Below are 22741 nucleotides of genomic sequence, written 5' to 3' on the forward strand. Positions count from 1 at the left end.
TGAAACGATGTGACCCTTCAAAATTGTATATGTGTTGTCCGTTCCCAGACGAGATTGCCAGTAATTAACATCAAAATATTTTACTACAGCAACATTGCTAGAACTGGCTTTGTCTATACGATTTCTAGGAACAAATCAAATTATTTTATCAAATATATTTTGATTTGTATTTTATGAAGTAGTCATATGTAAATTATTATTTATTTTTTGATATATGTATATTATTATCTATTATATTTCAGTTTGTCTTTGTCTATGTTCATAAAATCTACGAAGGGTAGACCACAGACTACAAAGAGATCAGACCGCCAACTCGGGAACAAAGACTATGTACGTTAGACAAGTATATTTTATCTGTACTCCTAGTCATGTATGACGTTTCTTTTTTTTAAATTTTGAATTGATGCGTAGCAAAGGACGTAACGTATACAGCCAACCTTGCGTGACCAGCCCCCCCCCCCCACCCCTCCTCCTTAGGAAATTAATACTTATAATTGATATAGTTCCCGGCATTTAAATTGAACACCGACTTATACAGTAAAATTGAGTCAGTGTTCAATTTAAATGCCGGGAACTACACTTGTCGCAATAATTTAAATAAAACACAATTTTATTTATTAAACGATTTATTCCTCAGTCTTTTCTTATATTTTAAAAAAGCTTTCTGCTGCATCGCAGGCAAAGTGCGGTTTTTTATCCGCACAATATCCGTTCCTTTTAATATTTTATTAATGTTATTGCACCAATTTGTAATCGAGAACTTTACTGTCACGGAAATAAAATATGACAAAATTTCACGGTGTGTGGTACATTTAAAGAAACTAAATGGATTGTTGAACAAAATTTTTTCCATAATTTTGGCCGTCAGATTTAATTCATGGGCTCGGTGTTCCAAGAATCCGTTTGTTTCTTTAATAATTGTACCGAAACACCGAACAGCACCTCTGGATGGGTAAGTAAGGCGTTTCGTGGCGGCATCATACTCTCTTTGATGAATCCATTTGTGGATTGCGCCTTCTTTAGTAGTAAGGCTTTTTCTGCAACTGTCACATTGATTATTATATTTCTGCATTGTTTTTGTTACCACCCATCCAGCAGTGTACGCTCGCGAATGGAGAACATTTAGTTGCTCCCGTTGGGCCTCTTCTACAGTATCTTCTACATCTCCTACTTTGGGATGACCCGGCTCGACCCTAGCAGTTTCACTATCTTCAAATAATGATTTTAAATTAATTATTTGGTCTGCCGAGTCATCCTCACAATTATAAGCGTCACCATGAAACTTTATCATTCTAGTAATCAATAATGATTTAAAGGTGTTCTTGAAACTGTGGCAGTTGGGGTCGTTGTTCCTATAATTATAGGCCCTGACTTGGCCAAAGAAGTTTTCAATTGGATCTGAATTGAAGAACCTTGGGCGCATTATTGTCATATTTTTGCTCTTAAAAAACTGCCACAGCTTCATGAATGTTTTTACCGTGGCAATAAAGTTTTTTAAGGAAGGCACGGATTTCGGATTTCCCTTGGAATCTACATATTTAATTTTTTCCAGTTTCTCGATGCTCTCCGGCCAAAATTCATGGTGCTTAGATTTTTCTGTCACTGCACAGCGTAGCTCTTTTCCTTTCTTTTGTGAATAGGTTGCTGATCCGTTGATGCTATCAAACAATTTATCAAAGAACAAAACTGTTTCAGCAGTGTTTCTTAATGTTTCACTCACAGGTCTGCCGTCCGCATAGTGAGCTAAAAACAAGAAAATGACCATATTTGTTTATTTTATGCATAATAGATTTGTGAAGTTCAAGTAGGTACTTTATCATCAATAGTATTCACTATCTATACCTATTGTTCTATCTTCATAAATTTCATTTCATTCCCTGCAGCACTTTATAGCAACAGACAGACAAATATTTTCGCATATAATATAAGTAGGGATTCGTGTTCTGAGTCTTCTCGGTCTACCGGATATTAATCTAGATATGTACCTATATACCGGGTGTGGCCTGTAATATGAGCAAAAAATTAAACTGTAGGCTGTACTCCTCATACTGACCAACATTTGTTCAGCGACTTTAAAAAATAACTTGTGGTTTGATTTCTAATACACTTTAAAGTTTATTCTAAGACGCAATGTATTGCGAATTTTGTTATGTTTAAGGCGTGACAAGCAACGTCTATCACAATGATATGGCGCGGCGATGGCGTCCATTGAAGATAATATTTATTTTGTATGAAAAATAGGGAGTCAAAATACTTCATAATTTTTAAAAGTTGTTGAACAAAAGTGTCACCGTTTAAGGAGTAGAGTCTATGTTTTAATTATTTGCTCATGTTACAGGCCACACCCAGTATAACTATATTTTTACTCTTGCATTCTACAAATGGGTACCTAACTATTTATGTTAGTGAAAAGGAGAAAAAATAATTACTTACAGAAGTTGGCTGTGTAAGATAGAGCCGAAGACAGTGTGTAACTAAATACTTTTACACAGTTCTTGACCTGAAAAGAAATATATATTTCAGTACTCAATATGTAATATATCGTTAATATATTAAAATACCAATAACCAAACTATATTTTAGCGGATAAAATGCAGCAATGTGAATGTAGTATAAATTACTTGAGTATTAGGATATAAAATCATTAAAATATTCCAACTGGTCATAACATTCTCAATGCATCTATAGGCTGATTATAAGGACGGAACCATTTACTACAGTACATAGGTAAAGCATATGCTAGTTGATTGTATAAGAAAATCTTTAGTTATACTAGATTTCACACATTGAGAGGGTATCGACTGTCAAGTGAGTCAGTGACGCCCTCATTATTGTGTTTTCTAATAAACCAATCCATTTGTCTATAATCCAGTAAGTGTAAGTATATATATTAAAATTGTAGCCCTATTGATTTCACCAACTTTTGTTCATTATAATCATTATTGTCTCATAGCTTTATTTTGCTACATCATCTAAATGGCAAATGGTGGCCACTTTTTTCCGTTCAAGTGATGAAGTCAAAAGTAAGTAACATATAAAACTATATCACAGATTAATTATTGTGGGATAAGTAGGACAACACTAATATATACTTATTTATACAGAAATTAATTGGTTTATTAGAAAACACAAACCCCCTAATGAGGGCGTCACTTGACGCTCTGCGCAGTCTTAGTAAAAATCGGCACCAACCTTCATCTTTTTAATTTTTTCAGGTATCACATGCTGGTCATTTAACTTATGCAGCATTCTTGTTTCCATATTATTGCAGTCCGTTTCGTATACATCCACGATGTCTCTCCATGTGGATAATTTTCCTTCAAAGGAAATGTCTTTATTCAAAAAATTATTTCTCAATCCTTTAATAAGATGAGGAGGGTCGAATATAACCATCAGTTTGACTTCGTTTATTGTTACTATGCCATCTAAAAAAAACACAGAAAATTAAAAAAACACTTCAAATATCACACCTTTGAAATATCTTATTCTATTTTCGAGTTACAACTGTTTTACGATGGCTTTGCAATGATCTGCCCCGCGCTATGGTAAAAAAAATTAAGCCTTGAAGAATTATTTAACATACATCAATTCAAAGTGTTATTAAACCTATAAGTACTACTAACCTGGTTCCTGATTTGTCAGTAATTGGTCACGCGCTGTGTCAGCCTTCAGGCAATTTAGAGCCGCTTGGAAAGCTGACCCTTGGTCGCAAATAAGGGATATCGGCTTTAACCCGCATCCTACAACCGCTGTGATAATATCCACGAGTATACTTTTTAATTCTGTGCCTTTAGTAGCGCCTTGGCAAAAATAAAAGGCTATTGGCTGCTGCCACTTGTGGACAGCTCCTCTCAACATAAACACGAGGGCATGATCAGCGAAATCATTTTTTCTCTCGCCAAGCTCTACTAACCCATTAATTTTATCTTTGTTTTTGTCATAAGACAAGCCAGCCTCTAAAGACATTTCGTCAAATATGACTGAACACAGTTTTTTTTTGTAGCTCCATTTTTCGGTCTGAAATTTAAATACATAGATAAGCGTTAAAAACATTTAACTAAATGTATATATATAAATAAAACTAAATTATATCTAAGATCCCTTAATAAATCTAAAATTCAACACAATATGAAACTACTAAATAAACCGCCAGTGAAAAGGTACCTATCACACTTGCTGCGTTCAATTTCGATGGACAGCCAAGAATGACTCACAGCGCGGGTCAAGGTCCCTTTTAAATTACAATTATTACTAGTGGCTCTGTGAGCTGTAGACCTCGCGAGCAGAGCTTGAAATAACATGGTGCTAAGAGCTTTAAATACACCGTGTTTTTTTTTATTTCCGTTAATTTCAAGGGTGCATTCCTGAGCTTAAATCAAGTAACTTTCTCAAAGACACCGATGTTCTAATTAAGTCCATTTCGGAGATAATCCATAATTTATTTTTTTACTATAAGGCCTCTACAAGCGTGTACACTTGCCTTAGGGCCGGCTTACATATTGATTAGTATTTAGAATGAGTTCATACATTTGCTACTAAACTTAAGTACAATCTCGGTCGATTGATGTACGAAATGACATTGATATGTCACAGATTTCAATTGTTTGGTTGAGTTAAATGTAATGCCCGTGTTACAACAACGCTATATGCTACATTTAATTACTTTTTAAACAAAAAAAAAACAAAAAAGAAAACAAAAAAAATTTTTTTTTTTTGAAAATTAACTATGCCATTTAGTTCTTATAAACGTACTTAACTATACCCCGAAGTTAACGGAATTCAATAAAAACACGGTGTATAGTAAATTAAAGAAAAACAATACGAAATTTATATGTAAAAAAATACAAAAAGTTATAATATCCCAGCATACAATTACTGGGGATCGAACCCAGACCCTCTGTACAAACAGAAAAAGCGAACGTTTACAAACTGAGCCAAATAGTTCTTAGATGGGTTGACGAAATTTAGCTACTCCTTCTCAAATTAAAATTAGTTAAAATTAAATATCTAAATACCGCCTAAACCAGCGATAATTTTTTTCTGCATTTTTTGCTATTAACTCTGTAAACATGTTTCAAAAAGAAAAAAGTCTTATGATATCGATACGACTATTTGTTTAGGCGCCAGGTATCACGACTCCGCCATTTTTAAAAATTTCTAAAAACCGGATTGACAAAAAAAATGTATTTAGTCATAAAATTCGGTCACAAAATTTCACGAGAATCGGTTAAGAATTGCGACCTGTAGAGGAGAACATCCGGACATACGAAAGCAAAATGCCCGAGTCAAAACGTAGACCTTCGCTTCGCTTCGGTCAACAATGAAACTCTATAATTTTCAACAAAATGAAAACAATATTCCTTTTATTAAAATATATTTAAAACCGGGTCCAACGCGATTTTTTTTTACTAGGACATCAGTTAGCTGCGACCACGACCACTGAAACCTGTGTCGAAACGTCGGAAATTAAGGTTACACAATAAATTCGCGTAAGACCAGGTCTTAACTGTTTTAATATGTGATCAAAATACGAAAGTTCAAATTTAATATGCCTTTTTTGCTTTAGTTTTTTTTTTACAATCTTCGCAATGTATTTTTTATTAAAAATTATGATTTCATGATATTGTTTAACTCAGTTATCAATTACTTAATGTAGATCCTAAGATTTTATGACGTAGATACATACCTCTCTTCTTATTACTTCAAATACTTGAGGACAAATCCCAGACTCGATCTTAAGTCCTGCAACCATTTTATTTAGAGTCGATCGCGACGGCAGGATAAAAATTTTGTGCAGGAACCTATAGCACTTAGGGCTTTGTTTCATTATCGACAGTGCTATTAGTTTTTCTTCCAATGAAAATCGACGCCCTTTCTTATTTTTATTGCAAAGGTTGATTTGCATTTTCAAAATAGTTTTCGCATACGGATTCATGTCTTTTGTCAATTCTTGAAAGGATTTCTCTTTGTTGAATTTCAAGGCCCTCTTAGCCCTGTGGTAAAAATCTGCCTGACGTTTAGATTTTTTATATTCGTCGTATATCATTCGGCCCGTTGGTGTCAGGTTCATTAATTTCCCAATCAATCGTTTCCTCTGCTTCTGTGGCCTTTTCGCACTTTGAACTTTAACTTCAACAACACCTGAAAAATATAAGCATTTAATTTAATTTAGGAAATTTTTATGTGGACACTTACTAGTGTCCGACCGAAGGTTCGGTTTCGGTTTCGGCCAGTTTCGGCCAAAAAATCATGTTTCGGCTGTAGTTTCGGTTTCGGCCAAAAAACGGCCGAACCTTTCGGCCGGGCCGAAACTTACGAAATGGTACTTCGTACTATGAAACTAAACTATGTGACAAAGACCAAAAGTTGGGGAATAAGTAGGACAACAATATTAATATGTACCTACATAATATACTGATTCATGTATAGGTACAACAAAGGAATAATAAGAAAACTCATCATCTTCCTCGCGTAATCCCGGAATTTTTGCCACGGCTCATGGGAGCCTGGGGTCCAATTGACAACTAATCCCAAGAATTGGCGTAGGCACTAGTTTTTACGAAAGCGACTGCCATCAGACTGACCTTCGAACCCAGAGAGTAAACTAGGCCTTATCGGGACTAGTAGTAGTACGTAAGAGTTTACTACTACTACTAGTACTACTACTACTACTAGTCCGGCTTCCTCACGATGTTTTTCCTTCACCGAAAAGCAAATAGTAAATATCAAATGATATTTCGTATACCTATAAGTTCCGAAAAACTCATTGGTACGAGCCGGGGTTTATACCTGCGACCTTCGGATTGAAAGTCGCACGCTCTTACCGCTAGGCCACCAGCGCTCAAGGAAATATCTCGCTTTTTAATACAATGGACGTTGGTTGGAGTTTGTGCTCAACTACTTATCCTGAAGCCTGAAGCACGGCTTTGACTTCGCATGAAAGTTCGCCTCACTGGGGTACTTCGGACTTTTAGGCCCAGGTGAAGATCGGTACCCGGCCTTGCGATATTTTAACAAAAAATTTCGCGCTCGCTGCGCTCGCGTTTTTGTTTTGGTTGACCCTGTATCTACATGTTTACTTGACTGGTGAATGAATAGAGTTAGACTAAGAAAATTCTGCAATTATTTTGATAGCATACGCAGTGCAACTAGTGCAAATGTTATTTATACGTAATAATTTCATAGAAGTTTTGACGTTTATAATAACACTTGCACTGCGTGTGTTGTCAAAATCGTTGCAGAATCATCTTGGTCTAACTCTAGTAATTTTCTTAAAAAACTGCTAAAGTAACGTCAATTTCAAGGACATTGGGTGTTGACAGCTCCATAATATGTGTGTAAAAGCGGTTTTATGACATTTTTTTAACGATTTTAACAAGTCTACAAAAGGTTCGGTTTCGGTTTCGGTTTCGGCCGAAACTAGAGCCAAAGCCGAACATTCGGTTTCGGTTTCGGTTTCGGCAAAAAAACATGTTTCGGTCGGACACTAACACTTACTTAATCCAAAATCCTTCCTAAATCGTAAAGAACCGTATTCCGGATAGTATGGGTTCTGGGCCATGTCGCGTCCCGAAGTAACTTATATATCATTAGATATAGTGCATAGCCTATATCGAAATGCTAGGAACACAATTTTTGGCTCCGTAACTTTGTTTAGACTAGTTGGGAGGTGAACATATCAAAAGTCCCCGGCTGTAGCCCCGGTGCTGGGGGGTAGAGGGGGGTAAGCAGGTCTAATTTTTCGGTTTTTCACTGATATCTTGGAAACTTTGCGTCTTAGCGACATCCCCCCCCAAACAAATGATACCAAACACGGCCTATCAGCTTCACTAATGTAGATATCAAGATAAAATTGAAAGCCCTAAAATAAACTTTCAAGAGCGGATATCTCAAAAACTATTTAAGATATCGAAAAACTTGACTTAATAAAACTTGTAAAAAGAATTATCAGCTTTTAGTTTGTCTTAGTAGTCATGTCGCTAAGACGCAAAGTTTCCAAGATATAAGTGAAAAACCGAAAAATGAGACCTTCTTTTCCCCCTCTACCCCCAGCACCGGGGCTACGGCCGGGGACTTTTGATATGTTCACCTCCTAACTAGTCCAAACAAAGTTACGGAGTCAAAAATTGTGTTCCTAGCATTTCCCTCTATACCTTCTTATTGCTTGGCCTATGTAATTTATCTGTAAAATATTGAAACATTGTATTCATACTTTTCAAATGACAGATTCAGTTTTTTTTAACATTTTAAAATGTTTGACTTTGGCCATAATTCAATTTAAATGGAAATCGTTACCGCCGCGCGCTACAAATTATTATTCACAAAAAATATATGAGTGCCTATTATAAAGTGATACTTTTTAGAATGAGGAATAAATGAGCTAAATTGTCCAATATTTTATTTAGTATAAATCACCACACTGTGATTGTAAAGGCCAAAATTGTCCTAAAATACATATAATATTCATTTTTTGTGCAAAATTCAGTTTATTTGTATGAAAAGGTATAACGATTATTTCAAAAATGAATTCCTCGTCTCTAAATTATACAAAAATGATATATAACTTGCCCTTATTGCTAATAAAATGAAGAAATATAGCATAGATTAGACCTGGGGAGCCGACTATTTCCCCTCTCCCCTTCTTTTGGGTATACGGTATGATTTCGTTGCTACCGGGCCAAATTAGCGCATTCTCCTTCTTCCTCGCGTTATCCCGGCATTTTGCCACGGCTCATGGGAGCCTGGGGTCCGCTTGACAACTAATCCCATGATTTGACGTAGGCACTAGTTTTTACGAAAGCGACTGCCATCTGACCTTCCAACCCAGAGGGGAAACTAGGCCTTATTGGGATTAGTCCGGTTTCCTCACGATGTTTTTCCTTCACCGAAAAGCGACTGGCAAATATCAAATGATATTTCGTACATAAGTTCCGAAAAACTCATTAAAAAAAATTAACCAAATTAGCCCATTATTTGGTAATAAGAGTATGCAAGGCATCTAACACAATAATAAAACGTCTATGAACAGAAATGGGAGACATATTTTATAAGATTTGACAATATCCTTGAAGAATCTTCAGACATAAACGGCAATTATAAGCCACCAGTGTTGGGTTGCCTATAATCATATGCCCACTTTGATTAACAATGAAACTATTTTTCCGTGAATGTACTCGTAAACCCCTATCCGTTAGTATGCGATTCATTAATGGACGCACCATGGCCCAAATCGGGACACGGTTCTTTGTAACTGCGTTTAGTAAGACTCTGACTGCACTAACTAGAACCATTTGTTTAGTTAGGATGCCAGTTAGGACGATTGAATTAGTGTGTAAAGCGTTTTTATATGTTTTCCGAGCAAAACTCAATCTCCCAGGTACTTTATACTTAATTGTACTACAATGTACAAATTGCGGCTAAAATATCAAATATAAATATTGTCAAGGTAAATACTAACTTTGAACTTGAGACTGTTCCCTTGGTGAATTGGTAGAGGTAACCTCCTCAACCGCAACACATTCTGGAATATTTGCTTCTGGCAAAATCTGCTGCTCTTCAGCATTTGATTGTTTGATTGCAGCTTCAGCAGTTGTTACAAAGACTGCTGAAACAGAAATAACAATTATGAAACAATCAGTCTCACACATATGGATCATGCCTCAGTTCTAGCAGGCTCGCACGGGGCATACTCTAGTTAGACTTACACATGATGATCGTTATTCAAGAATTTCGAGACCTGAACAGGTAAAACTTAGTTTCATTAAAATTACTAGTTACACAAATTGACTTCTGAAATTATTAAATTTCCATTCACTTAGTATGGAAAATGGTAACGAAATAGGAATATAAACCTTGGGGCTTTTTTTCTCCTATTAGAACAGAGAGACTTCGTGATTCTGAGCACTTAAAATAGAATGACACATTTATTTGATTTGATTTTTCATTACTCAGTGACTATCATCATATTCATAACGCGAAAGACAGAGTGAGATAACCCTATAATGGGCATAAGAGTGTTAGAAATTATGTAAAATTGAACTCTATCACATTGTAATAAAGTTTCAAATGATAGTGGGGAATAGGTATATTGCCTTTGCTTTAAAAATGATTAAGTTTAAGTACTATTTTATGTAAACACTGTCATTGCCATACAATAACATAAAATATTGCCATTGCTTTAAAAATGATTAAGTACTATTATATGTACTGTCACTGCCATACAATAACACAAAATAAGTTTTTGGCCAAAATTTCATTTTTGGTACAAGCTTTTATCGCCGACTGTACTTTTTTTTCCACAAGCAACGAATACTCATCGAGACAATTCTAAGAACCCCAAACACAATTAGGTTTCGTTGTTTTATCACGGAGTTCCTATGGCCACCTCCGGTCTCCATCATCAGATCACCTCGATGACACCATAATATTGCATTGTCACCCGACTTACATATGTATGTAAAATTTCAGCTCAATCGGAAACCGGTAAGTGGATCAAATTTAACTTGCAAGATTTGATTACACACAGACAACGGTCAGGTGAAAGTAAATAAAAGCTTGTAAAAATGATAAGAATTCACTAACCTTCATTGTGTGACTGTACACTAGGTGAAATACAAGCTGTAACCTTCTCAGCTACAACAAGTTCTGTAATAAAGCTGCTGCATAGTTCGGGCATGGTCTCCTTTTCAATGTCTGAAGTTGTCGGGACAGGTTCTGTGGCTATAGAAACGGCTGTAACATAAAATAGCACTTTAATTTTTTTTTATAAGATTTACTAATAACTTGTGATAATATTAAAATACATAGGAAATAGTGTCATATTCATTTATTTAGCTTACCCATAGTCTGTTTTGGTGTATGGCCCACTGCGGTTGATTTAACCCCCGATGTGGATGGAATGGCAGGAGACGCTAAAACAGAAATACATAATAAACACATTAAAACCGTTGAAAATTATTGTTAATAAGGGCTTATAATTATTATAAAATATCTTCCAAAGGACCTACACAGTGCACATTGCTACAAATTTGTTATGGGTAGTTACGGAAATACTTCTATGGGATAACTTTGGCTTTTCTTATATACATGCGTAATTAAAATGTACGTATATTGGTAAGGCATGTAGGTCCTTCCTCTGACAGTTTTGTTTCCTTATTGGAAATATTACTGTGGTAGGGTAGAGTGGTAAAATAAATTCATTGCCTTCCAAAACGGAGTTATTTAGAAAAAGTATATTTGAAATGGCGCCAAATTTTTTAATAAAATTCCTATTGAACTAAGAAATACAGATGACATGATTAGTTTCAAAAGTAAGTTATTTAAATTTTTAGATAACAAAGCATATTATGTATAAATAGATTTTAATTAACTTTTAAATGATAATTTTGGATGATAAATATTTAATAACATATAATTATAGTGTATGTGAATTTTTGTTAGATGATTTTGATAATTAATGGTAACTGCGCACAGCATGCAGTCACAGTCCATAAATGAAAAATTGTATGCCTTACGGCACAACATAGTGATACAGTGATGTATATGGGACCTGTACTTATGTTTGACAAATAAATACTTTTGACTTTTTTTTACTTTTGTGGTGATATTTTATAAAAAAAAATATTGCCCATGGAAACACTAGCCATGCCTGACCTTAATACAAGAAATTGATTCTTTACATTGCTTGCAGATCTAAGTACCATTAATGAAATATATATGTGCATAATAATATTAATAATGTCTTTGATAAGAAGGCATTAATTTGCACCTAAAATGTAATTGAGTATCTATCATGGCTATCATGCATTTCAGAAAAATTAAACAAACCTTTTTGAGGCACTTGTTGACAGTATGTGTGGTCGTCATGTGATTTACGAACATATGCATGTTCTTTCAGCGGATCCATGTTTTCTAAAATTGATAACAAAATATTATTTTTAAATAACTAAAGTGAAATGTGGTATTATTTATCTACAAATTCTGCATGGTGTTTTTTTAGGATTGGGAAATTTCTATATAAATAAAATAATTAATAAAAGACTGCAACACTTGCCAATGATATCTTTACCCAAAGAAGTACAAAAATGCTAAGCTAAAATTAACACACAAGTGTTAAGATATTAATATCGATCGCATGAAATAATTATCTTACTAGAAACATATGCTCTTATTACAGGAATAAACAAACACTTTGTATTACCTACACATAATAAAATCACCATGCCGTGATTCATGAGTCATCAATTGCATAGAAGTTTATGACATTATCTTTTATGGTCGTAAATGATACGAATTAGATTAGACTGATTTATTATATCACTTCTTATCATTTTCTACACTTACCGGCATTTTCATGAGATGGGATCCCACTGTTAATCTCATCTTGACTGAATAACGAAGGATAAGCCTTCGCGTTGAGACGCCGTGTCGATGCCGAAACAAACCGCTGTTCGAAGTGTTTCTCACAAATAAAAGCTTTTCGAACTTGCTCCGGCGACATATTTCCAAAACCATTTGTTTCCAAACACTTCAACCACATAATGAGTCTTTTCTCAGTACTAGGAAAACGGTACAAAGTAAAAGCGTCCTTTCGCAGAGTTTTACACACACAGCACTGATAATACATTTTGCACAATGCATAAATGCTTGCAGAACTGGGTGATGGATGAATCACAAATAAAGCGGAGAGGATAAGTACAAGAACTTCACTCGATCAACACTTTATTGCAATTGAAAATAATTTAAACTGTTCAAAGTTTTCAACAAACATGGGCGACAACCACTGACAACTGACGTTTAGGCGACGATCGGCCAATCAGAGCGCGGCAAGTTGTCAGTATCATCTAAAAGCAACATGGCGCTATCGTACACATTCCGTTGTACGTAGATTAACAGCCGTGGTCTGGGGGCTATATAATTAGACCACTCTACACTACCGCACCTTACCAAGCTCGCGGTGCGGTAGTGTGTTATGGCTATTATTATCCTCAGATTTATCAATACAACAGAGTGGGATGAAAGTATAGTTAGAATGAGAAAAAAGTTACTAAATAATAACGGGTCGAGCTGGATTTAAAGCCCTCATTACACCCATAAGTTTATTACCTTTCATTGCACTGGCAGCCCCAAATTTCTATCAAAGTTCAAAACATAGTACATTAGGAGTCTTACGAATAATACATAGACCTATATTATACGAATAATACATAGACCTATCATATTTCAGTGGAATAATATTATTTTTAATACATTTCTTAATTATGAAGGCACTTTCGCCGTTGATGCAAATGCCTCGATACTTGGGTAGTTTGCGGAATCAGACAATAGCTCAAAAGTGTATGCTGCACTATGTGCAAGGTCAAGAACCAGAGCCTAAAATCAGAGAATACTTTTACTACATAGATCATCAAGGGATGGTGCGTATCTATTTTTGGGAGATTTTTTTATGTTACATTACAGTTGATCATAACAATCACAAATTAATATGTAATATTTTGTTACAGTTGTTTTTGGATGATTCTAAAATGAAAAACTTTACATCATGCTTTAAAGAGAAAAAATTTTTAGACTTCTTTTTTAAAAGGATTCGACTGAACAAAACTGGAAGATACACTGAAGAATTTCCTTTTATATCCTTATGTGGTAGAGAAAGAAATTATATAAGATGTGATGATGTTCCAATTGTCTACACACATATTATAACTAAAGATAAGAAAGACTTTGTAACATTTGGGTATGCAGGTGAACTACTACTCACACCATTCATACCTCAAAAAATCTACATGTTACCCCTGACTGGCAGAGTATATCATCCTGCTGATGACAAGTATGGAGGAATTGGCCTGGTACGATCCAAACTTTCTATAGAACTAAGTAAACATTTTGAGTTTCACAGTGGTGATGGACACCCACCAACTCACTTTACATGGAAAAATGAGAAATATGAACTAGATCAAAATTGGTTCCAAGAAAAAGTAGATGAACATGGAATAAAAATAAAGACTGATCCCGATTAGCTAAATAAATATATTGTTATTGATATTAGAATTACTTGTACAAAATGTTAACTAGTTCTCTTAAACTTAAGAATCATAACAAATATTATTAAATACTGTAAAATAGTCACAGCTCCTGTGCTAATAAACTTTATCAAACACACAATGGTCTTTAGTGATGTTTTATTAGTCTTGCTTGCTGCTGTGTCCCTGTGATATCTGGATAAACTTTGATAATACTTGTAACACATTTGTTTTAATTATTACCTCTGGAGAAATATTTGATATCAATTGGTGGCTATTAATATGTAATTGCTTCTTTATCACAGGTGGTCGATATGGCTGTATAATAATCTGCATTAATATGACTGATTATAATAGCTTATGTGGTTTCCTCCTTGGAGAATGGCTGGTAAGATCCTGGTTGCACCCATGACATGCCCTGATTCATGCCTTCATCAGGTGTGGATGGTTTCAGCATTTGATGTCTTGCAGAGTCATGGATTTTTGAGTCGTAGGGTTTAAATGTTATGTAGTGCTTGTCTTCAGTTGGTGGTTCATCATAAACATGGTCAATGCTGGCAACTACACACTCTTTTACTTTTTCAGTGAAAATCTTTCTGTTTGTTTTATACCTGAAAAAGATTTATTTTTATTTTTACTGCAATAGTCCATGTGCTTAATTACCTATGAGGGTAAACTCTATATAAGATTAACTTACGCTACTGAAGCTTCTACATTAGTGGGTGTTTTCATGTTCAAATTATGAAATATTAGGTGTAGATATTTCAAGATGTGCCATATATGGTTCCTTTTTCTGTCCCATTCAGGGAAAACTTGGCTCAGATTAAGAATGCCTGTGTTAGCATCAACTGCAGGATGGTATAAATGTGAAGTAAATGCTAAAACCTGAAAATAATTAGCAATTGATTTTAGTAATGAATTAACCATTGTGAAGAATATTGGTACATGTTTTTAATATTTTATGTACTTACAGGGACTTCTTCATTGGGAAATTTATCAGGTAATGTAAGGGTGAATCTAAACACTCCACCTTCATAAAACCCTGCTCTCACAAAAACTACACCAAACCACTCTGAAACAACATTATAGACATGAATTACAAAAGTCACACTTAATGCTATAAGTATATTAGGTACATGTATGGATAAGTAAAACTTACGAAATGAGTTTTCATATGACGGTATAACATAAATCCCTTCCAAATTTTCAGTCTGCAGCATACGACTGAAAAGTTAAGAACATAATTAAATTAATTAGGGGCTGTTAACATTGTCAAGTATCAATAAAAGCTATAACTGATTGGGTCATTCATGCGCCTTACCCTCATGTTAACATGTGTTGTGTATGAGCTAATATATCGTAGTTTTACTTACTATTCTGCCATAATTATGTATTCCTGATGGAACATGGAGTATAGTTCTCTAATTTCTTTAACGTTACTATTTGTTTCTTCGCCCATTTTTTATGATTATGATTTAACAACAGCTTTGATTATTAGATTACAGTATACGCCCCCAAAACATAAACAATAACACAAAGTAATTAATTCTAAAATCAAAACTTAGAGCAGCTGAGTGTGTAGGTGTGTGACTTTTTTTTTTGTTTGACACTGTTCCACAGATAAGAGTAAAAATATTGTATAGAATGAGGAACAAAGAGCACGAGGGCTGTAACTTTGATGAAACGAATATCAAGTATGCAACATTACAATATTGACAATAAAAGTGCTATTGTGCCGCCATCTGTTGGGAACAATTATCAAGCTAAATCCAATCTTTAAAAATAGATGTCACTAGCATGTAGCCATTGTTAATAGACATCCCTTTTTATTATACGAAGTGTATTGTCACCGTAAAAATTGTAAACAATCGTCAATTTACAATATCGCTAGTTAAATTATAATAGAACGGTAGGAAGGTTACAAACTAGCCTAACCTTATACATTTCGTGGTTTAACCTTTATTCATTGTAGGTATATAAATGGTAGGTGATCAAATCTCTAAAAGTTTGTACATTTCGATCACATCTTAGATTTCTATAAAAATTGGTATGCTGGTAAAGTACATGAAGCTGAACAACTTCCACCACATTTCCCAAAATGTCCCAGAAGGTTTCTAAGAAACATTCCTTTTTTGTTACCAAATGTGTAAGGTAATCTGGTAACAAAAAAGGAATGTTACTTAGAAACTTTCTGGGACATTTTGGGAAATATGGTGAAAGTAGTTCAGCTTCATGTATACCTACTTTAATTACCAGCATACCTTTTTTATTGAAATTTAAGATGTGATCGAAATGTACAAACTTTTTGAGAATTGCTCAGGTATAGATTAATAAATGTTTTTTGGATTTATCCCAAGTTTTTGACATGGTGTCCTACGAGCTTTTATGGAAAAAGCTTGAGAGCATTAATTTGCATCAGGAACTAGTTATTTTAACATTTTGAACCACTGGTACGGACATCAGGTCAACAGCGTCAGATGGGCAGGAGAGATGCCGGAAGAGTACCTACAGGCTGGGCTAATATATACTTAACCCTTAAATGCATATTTTTTTCTTTTTGCTCGAAACTAATTAACTAATAAGTATAATTGTTTGCTGATTCGAGGAAAAATAGTTAAAAAAATGTAACATAGATTTTCACTGCTTAATCAGTGTTAGAAGTTGCATAGTGTGACGTCCAGGCTCCGTTGTGTACTGGGTGATCAAATGAAACAACTGTTATCACTCGTGCACTCCGCCAGCCACCCACTCTCCATGACACTTCTCCACGGAGTGAAGCTAGCGGGTAGTTGCGTCGTACTGTTTATTGTGTAATCTTCACATCTCTCCCTTTTTATAACGATTTATTTATTTTACTTTATATATTTATCATACAACAATAGTTCAGTTTATCGTATTATCTTATACTCGCTAGGTTAATTTATTTTTCCAATCTAGGTATACTACCACCGGTTCGGAAAGGTTAACCTCAGACCCGAGAAGAACCGGCGTAAGAAACTCGGCGAGGTGTGGATGTATTCATTTTACAACAGTTAAATAATAAATATTTTCCTACACTAGCAAGCCTTTAAATCTGTAAAACTATTATTTTACTTTTACAATTTCTTCTTAGGTGTCAGTCCCTCTCCTTCTCCTATTTGCAGTTTTGAGTTTTTTATTCAATTGCTTATAACTCAAAGATTTATTTTAAACGGTTAATTACTACATTTTCCTTTTGATGCTTACACATTTCCAGGTATTTCATTAGCATACAATATAATATTTTACTAATTAATACCTATTTCATGATTTAGGTACAATAACATTGTAAGCTTGCCAAGCGTCTTGGACATTAGTTACTTATTGGCAATAACTGATTGACTCAGTTTTACTTGTCTTGTATGATGTTAATATATATAATACAATTTAAAATACTTGTAGATAATCCAAGGTCAAATAAAGTAGGAATGTTACATTCGTTGTAGAGGTACCACGTCAAGTATGATTTTACTTGTGAATAGGTTAAGCAAACAATAATCTATATAAATAGATTTATATATTATTAATTTGTTAGGTACCTACTAAGATTTACCTGCCTATTTGACCATTATTATTATTAATTGCATTGCATACATATCTAATTATCGTTCTTTAATTATAATACTTGAATAATATAATCTTGACATCAATTAATCCAAATATTTAGGTATTTCAAACATTTTATTGCTCAAAAAGTAACACAGCAAATATAATATCGAATGTAATATTATTCTAGCAACTTACTTATGCGAAGAATCATAATTACAATTTATGTTATGAAAATAACGTAACACCTTACTAATTGAAAGCTGATTTTTCAATTGAATTGTGACCAGTAAGTATTGTATTATTATTTCCACAATAATTACTGTCAGACGGTCACATAAATATTATTATTTGTACTTATACACTTTTTCTTCGGTTTATTTCAATTACTTGCAACATATTTTATAAACCTGAAACATAGGTATACACCTTGTATGTCTGCTTCCTATCCTGCCATTGGTAAGTATGTCATTTAACTTCAATAAACATCTTCCAACGAACCAATGGAATTACATTATTCTAACCATGATCCCATGAAATACTGAGTACACCAGAGTACAGTTCGAATGTTTAGGTACTTTACCATTTTATCGTTACGTTTAACGTTTCTAAATGATAAGACCTAGGCTTTTGGTCTTTTGAGTCTTAGTGCTCAATTAGTACAATAAATGTGTACTCTTGGGTAGATCAATAAAGTGGTTCAAGCTACAACTTTAATCTACTAGTTTTACTTAATTAGTTAGCCTCAACAAATTAAACATCAGGCAAACTGTCATTGAGAGCGATCAAAATCACGGTTAATTCGAATACTTATTGTTTTTATTTTATAATGTGTAGGTACCTACAAACAGTATTTAGTTATTTGTTTCTGTTTTGATTTAATGTATCGGTTCTGAGACAATGTATAATTTCTAATGTATGTATTGTCTCAACCGCATACCTAAGAGTTTTGGCATCCTTAATTATTGTAAGTTTATGCATGTGACTGAAATAAGGAAATATATTTTCCGGTAAAGTGCCTTTTTAATTACACTTAATTATAATTAGTCATCACATCACACACATCACTCATCTTCATCTGAGTAGGTGTACCTACTACCTAGGTAGTTAAAAAGGGACTTCAGTATCTACACTGTTAACCGACAAAAGTCGTATGTCTATTTACAAGACATTAGGTTAACTGCTGGTCACTAGAGTTTTTTCTGTTAGTACCTTAGTCATGATTGCCTTGGGTATAGTGTGACGATTACACAATAAACAGTACGACGCAACTACCCGCTAGCTTCACTCCGTGGAGAAGTGTCATAGCGTACGGGTGGCTGGCGGAGTGCACGAGTGATAACAGTTGTTTCATTTGATCACCCAGTACACAACGGAGCCTGGACGTCACAGATGGCGACGAGGGTAAAATATTACAAAAAAAAATACGGAAAGGGAAGGTAACGGTGGCGGAAAAAAAAACAAATCTAAGGTATGGAAATCCTAACCTAATAGCTACCGTATTTGTCCATTTCCTCCCGAGCTGCCGATTGTATTCAGGTAATACAAAATTTTGGGCGAGGTGATATTCTGTGTAACGAGTGACGTACGGTTGTACATAATACGAAAATATTAAAACTGCAATGATTTTGTTAGGCGGTACTTACGTAAGTAGGTTATGAAATTCCAAACTCACGTAAGAGGAGTATTAAAGGAACTAATGCAGAATTTAAATATTACTGTAAAAACGTAGATCTAGTACCTATACCTAATTGTATAGTTTTGTTTACAATCAATGTTAATAAAAACAATTATGTATATGCGCAGTTGAATTTGTCGACTGTTTACATAAGAACAGTGGTTAACTTTACAACTATTATTGAGTAAATAATTGATGGTACGCAGCTCGGGAGGAATGTTTACTAAGCAAAGAAGAAATATACGCGTGCTTATTACACTAACTCTTTGACAATGGCTACTGTGCGTGAGCCTGGTTACCAAATGTAAATCCAAAAGTGTAATCAATGCAAGATAGATCAATAATTGGGGTCACTACAAAAAATAATGTACTCAGGTTACATTATTTCTATGATGTGGCACCGACGTATTAGCCATGAATTTTTCCATGAAAAGACAGAAACGAATATGCTGATGGTTTGCGTGTTACAAATACAGATGGTACATGGTTTATTTTCTGACTCAAAATCGTATATTAGAATTCATATGATATAAAGGGTAAATAATCAAACTACCTTCGCGGAAATCATGATTATTATGAGTTGTGTATCTACCGTTCATACTTAAAATATACCGACCTACTTAGTCGTGTAATTAAATACTAAGATATTTTTAAATGAGGGAACGTATAGAGAAACCTGCATATTAAGTCGGTATAGTTGTATACATTTTATGGACCTTATGTCCTAAAAGAAATATTGTTCGGTTAAAATAACCAGTTATAATCAATTGAAATGCTATTTATAGCACGATATGGGTATGAATCGATGTTAACTTGGTGTCGACTTAACATGTATTTATATATACATAGGTATGTGCTGTTTATGATAATAAACAATGCTAGCAGGTAACGGACCAGTTAAATAATCAAGGACCGTTACGATGTCAAGTGAGTCAAGAACTATAGATAGCGTACTTAGATTGATAAATGGCGAGGGCTTTGTTATTGTTTTACTGTAGGAGTAGACACGTAAACTCAGCATCAAATGAATTGAGTAGTAAGTCGGAGTCAGACTAACAAGAAAAATAAATTGCAAGAAGTAAACTGTACAGCAAAACAAATAATTAGTAGGTTGAAACTTTCAACTGGTACTAGCTAAACAAATAATTAGTAGGTTGAAACTTTCAACCGGTACTAGCAAAACAAATAATTAGTAGGTTGAAACTTTCAACCGGTACTAGCAAAACAAATAATTAGTAGGTTGAAATGTTCAACTGGTACTAGCAAAACAAATAATTAGTAGGTTGAAACATTCAACTGGTACTAGAAAAACAAATAGTTAGTAGGTTGAAACTTTCAACCGGTACTAGCAAAACAAATAATTAGTAGGTTGAAACTTTCAACCGGTACTAGCAAAACAAATAATTAGTAGGTTGAAACGTTCAACTGGTACTAGCTAAACAAATAATTAGTACGTTGAAACGTTCAACTGGTACTAGCAAAACAAATAATTAGTAGGTTGAAACTTTCAACTGGTACTAGCTAAACAAATAATTAGTAGGTTGAAACTTTCAACCGGTACTAGCAAAACAAATAATTAGTAGGTTGAAACTTTCAACCGGTACTAGCAAAACAAATAATTAGTAGGTTGAAATGTTCAACAGGTACTAGCAAAACAAATAATTAGTAGGTTGAAACATTCAACTGGTACTAGAAAAACAAATAGTTAGTAGGTTGAAACTTTCAACCGGTACTAGCAAAACAAATAATTAGTAGGTTGAAACTTTCAACCGGTACTAGCAAAACAAATAATTAGTAGGTTGAAATGTTCAACCGGTACTAGCAAAACAAATAATTAGTAGGTTGAAATGTTCAACTGGTACTAGCAAAACAAATCATTAGTAGGTTGATTATTCAACTGTTGCTAGCAAAACAAATAATTAGTAGGTTGGAACTTTCAACTGGTACCAGCAAAACAAATAATTAGTAGGTTGGAACTTTCAACTGGTACTAGCAAAACAAATAATTAGTAGGTTGGAACTTTCAACTGGTACTAGCAAAATAAATAAGTAGTAGGTTGAATGTTCAACTAGTACTAGCAAAACAAAAGAAATGATAAGCGAAATCATAACACTTACCTACGATACAAACAGAGAATAATTAGTAAGTTGAATGTTCAACTGGTACTAACAAACCAAAAGAGTCAAATGTACCTAGTAACTAGTCTAGTAGACGTGATAGTGGTGGTTGGTACTAACGATAGGACCTTTTGTTATAGGTCGTCCAAATTAGTACAACATAGTACTTAAAAGTAAACTGACGCGATATAGTGTTGGTTGGTACTAACGATAGTATCTTGTTGTAGGTCATCCAAAATGTCCTAGATACCACCATTAGACGGATTCTTTAGCCCACCAAAACTTAATAGGGAGGCAAAATAGTCATAAACTGACATTATGTTAGTATAGAGTTACCTCCTATTATGTAATGTATTTATTGAATTCGACATAATATAATAAGCAGTTTAGTGCCTCTGCCTACTGTTCCAGTTAATTTAAGGCGTAGGTATAGATGGATGGCCTCGGGAATAGGCATATCTACTAATGTAGATTCAGAGTAGATTTCAATTATACAAAAAAAAAAATACGCCAGTTGGAAAACATTTCCTGTCAAGTATTACAATTTAACCTTCTTCTAACCTATACCCGTATCATAAATTTACTGCATTTTGCAGATGTTCGTATGGGTAAGAACTCAATGTATCAGCTGAAATAAAAAACGAACAAAGTATATATAAAAATATATTATACGCCGACTTAGACGGTATTCCGGTTAAAGATTGTTGTAGCAATCCTGTTGGAACAGTTAGAAGACAGGTTAAATTATAGTTTAAGAGAAACAAGCAGGGTACCAGGATAAGAGTAATAATGCATACTGCGTAAGTAGCCGTGGAAATTGTGGAACACAGAGGCATGCCTAAACTTCCCAAATAAAACCTATAAATAGATGAGGATATATAATTCTTCAAAATCGTATATGATCCAGATTTCATATAATAAATCCCAATTCCAATCTATTTTAGAGCCGGAATACATGATCCTATAGAATAATAATCAGGGCAAAGCTCAATTACAAACCCAAGTACAACAGGTACGTAAATAGACGCTGGGCCTACATCATGTCATGTAGTACCTAAAGTCAATGCTGTAAAAACTGAAGTGGCGATGCGGGGAGCCTTACACGGTGAGGAAGCACTGCTTACTTAACTAAACTACGAAACTATACCCAAGGCAACCATGACTAAGGTACTAACAAAAAAAAAAAAAAACTCTAGTGACCAGCAGTTAACCTAATGTCTTGTAAATAGACATACGACTTTTGTCGGTTAACAGTGTAGATACTGTAGATGACGAAGTCCCTTTTTAACTACCTAGGTAGTAGATACACCTACTCAGATGAAGATGAGTGATGTATGTGATGTGATGACTAATTATAATTAAGT

General features: G+C 34.3%; 4 protein-coding genes across 5 annotated transcripts; 1 reads left to right on the forward strand and 3 right to left on the reverse strand.

The window, feature by feature from the left end:
• Positions 1-542: 542 nt before the first annotated feature.
• LOC134791119 (uncharacterized) lies at positions 543-3404 on the reverse strand. Its single transcript, XM_063762145.1, has 3 exons — positions 3193-3404; positions 2434-2500; positions 543-1743 (listed from the first exon to the last, which is right to left on the reverse strand). The coding sequence occupies exons 1-3, from the start codon at positions 3391-3393 to the stop codon at positions 611-613; spliced, it is 1401 nt and encodes a 466-aa protein (XP_063618215.1). The 5' UTR covers positions 3394-3404; the 3' UTR covers positions 543-610.
• Positions 3405-5587: 2183 nt separating this feature from the next.
• LOC134791120 (uncharacterized) lies at positions 5588-12863 on the reverse strand. 2 transcript variants are annotated; one of them, XM_063762147.1, is made up of 6 exons: positions 12343-12863; positions 11827-11910; positions 10839-10910; positions 10582-10731; positions 9458-9601; positions 5588-6141 (listed from the first exon to the last, which is right to left on the reverse strand). In XM_063762147.1, exons 1-6 carry the CDS (start codon positions 12623-12625, stop codon positions 5660-5662), a joined length of 1215 nt encoding a protein of 404 aa, XP_063618217.1. In that variant the 5' UTR covers positions 12626-12863; the 3' UTR covers positions 5588-5659. The 2 variants fall into 2 exon arrangements, with proteins under 2 accessions (XP_063618217.1, XP_063618216.1); XM_063762146.1 differs by having other exon boundaries at positions 9458-9604.
• Positions 12864-13237: 374 nt separating this feature from the next.
• On the forward strand, positions 13238-14240 carry LOC134790739 (UPF0598 protein CG30010). The gene is made up of 2 exons (XM_063761655.1): positions 13238-13415; positions 13503-14240. Exons 1-2 carry the CDS (start codon positions 13260-13262, stop codon positions 14013-14015), a joined length of 669 nt encoding a protein of 222 aa, XP_063617725.1. The 5' UTR covers positions 13238-13259; the 3' UTR covers positions 14016-14240.
• LOC134790738 (AKT-interacting protein) lies at positions 14008-15565 on the reverse strand. The gene is made up of 5 exons (XM_063761654.1): positions 15392-15565; positions 15178-15242; positions 14990-15090; positions 14716-14903; positions 14008-14629 (listed from the first exon to the last, which is right to left on the reverse strand). Exons 1-5 carry the CDS (start codon positions 15475-15477, stop codon positions 14377-14379), a joined length of 693 nt encoding a protein of 230 aa, XP_063617724.1. The 5' UTR covers positions 15478-15565; the 3' UTR covers positions 14008-14376.
• Between the last annotated feature and the right edge of the window lie 7176 nt (positions 15566-22741).

The sequence above is a fragment of the Cydia splendana genome, chromosome 5 (genome assembly GCF_910591565.1).
Source record: "Cydia splendana chromosome 5, ilCydSple1.2, whole genome shotgun sequence".
Taxonomy (NCBI): Eukaryota; Metazoa; Arthropoda; class Insecta; order Lepidoptera; family Tortricidae; genus Cydia; species Cydia splendana.

Excerpts from the sequence above, each read along its gene's own strand:
- LOC134790738 (XM_063761654.1), bottom strand. The coding sequence starts at position 15,477 with ATGGGCGAAGAAACAAATAGTAACGTTAAAGAAATTAGAGAACTATAC. Across the intron at positions 15,243-15,391 it reads TACATAATTATGGCAGAATA|TCGTATGCTGCAGACTGAAA; the intron begins GTAAGTAAAACT and ends TTAACTTTTCAG. Across the intron at positions 14,630-14,715 it reads AATGTAGAAGCTTCAGTAGC|GTATAAAACAAACAGAAAGA; the intron begins GTAAGTTAATCT and ends AATCTTTTTCAG.
- LOC134790739 (XM_063761655.1), top strand. The coding sequence starts at position 13,260 with ATGAAGGCACTTTCGCCGTTGATGCAAATGCCTCGATACTTGGGTAGT. Across the intron at positions 13,416-13,502 it reads ACATAGATCATCAAGGGATG|TTGTTTTTGGATGATTCTAA; the intron begins GTGCGTATCTAT and ends ATTTTGTTACAG.
- LOC134791120 (XM_063762146.1), bottom strand. The coding sequence starts at position 12,625 with ATGTATTATCAGTGCTGTGTGTGTAAAACTCTGCGAAAGGACGCTTTT. Across the intron at positions 9,605-10,581 it reads TGTACAGTCACACAATGAAG|CAGTCTTTGTAACAACTGCT; the intron begins GTTAGTGAATTC and ends TTTCTGTTTCAG. Across the intron at positions 6,142-9,457 it reads GGAACAGTCTCAAGTTCAAA|GTGTTGTTGAAGTTAAAGTT; the intron begins GTTAGTATTTAC and ends TATATTTTTCAG.
- LOC134791119 (XM_063762145.1), bottom strand. The coding sequence starts at position 3,393 with ATGGTTATATTCGACCCTCCTCATCTTATTAAAGGATTGAGAAATAAT. Across the intron at positions 2,501-3,192 it reads AAAAAATTAAAAAGATGAAG|GTCAAGAACTGTGTAAAAGT; the intron begins GTTGGTGCCGAT and ends ATTTCTTTTCAG. Across the intron at positions 1,744-2,433 it reads ATCTTACACAGCCAACTTCT|CTCACTATGCGGACGGCAGA; the intron begins GTAAGTAATTAT and ends TCTTGTTTTTAG.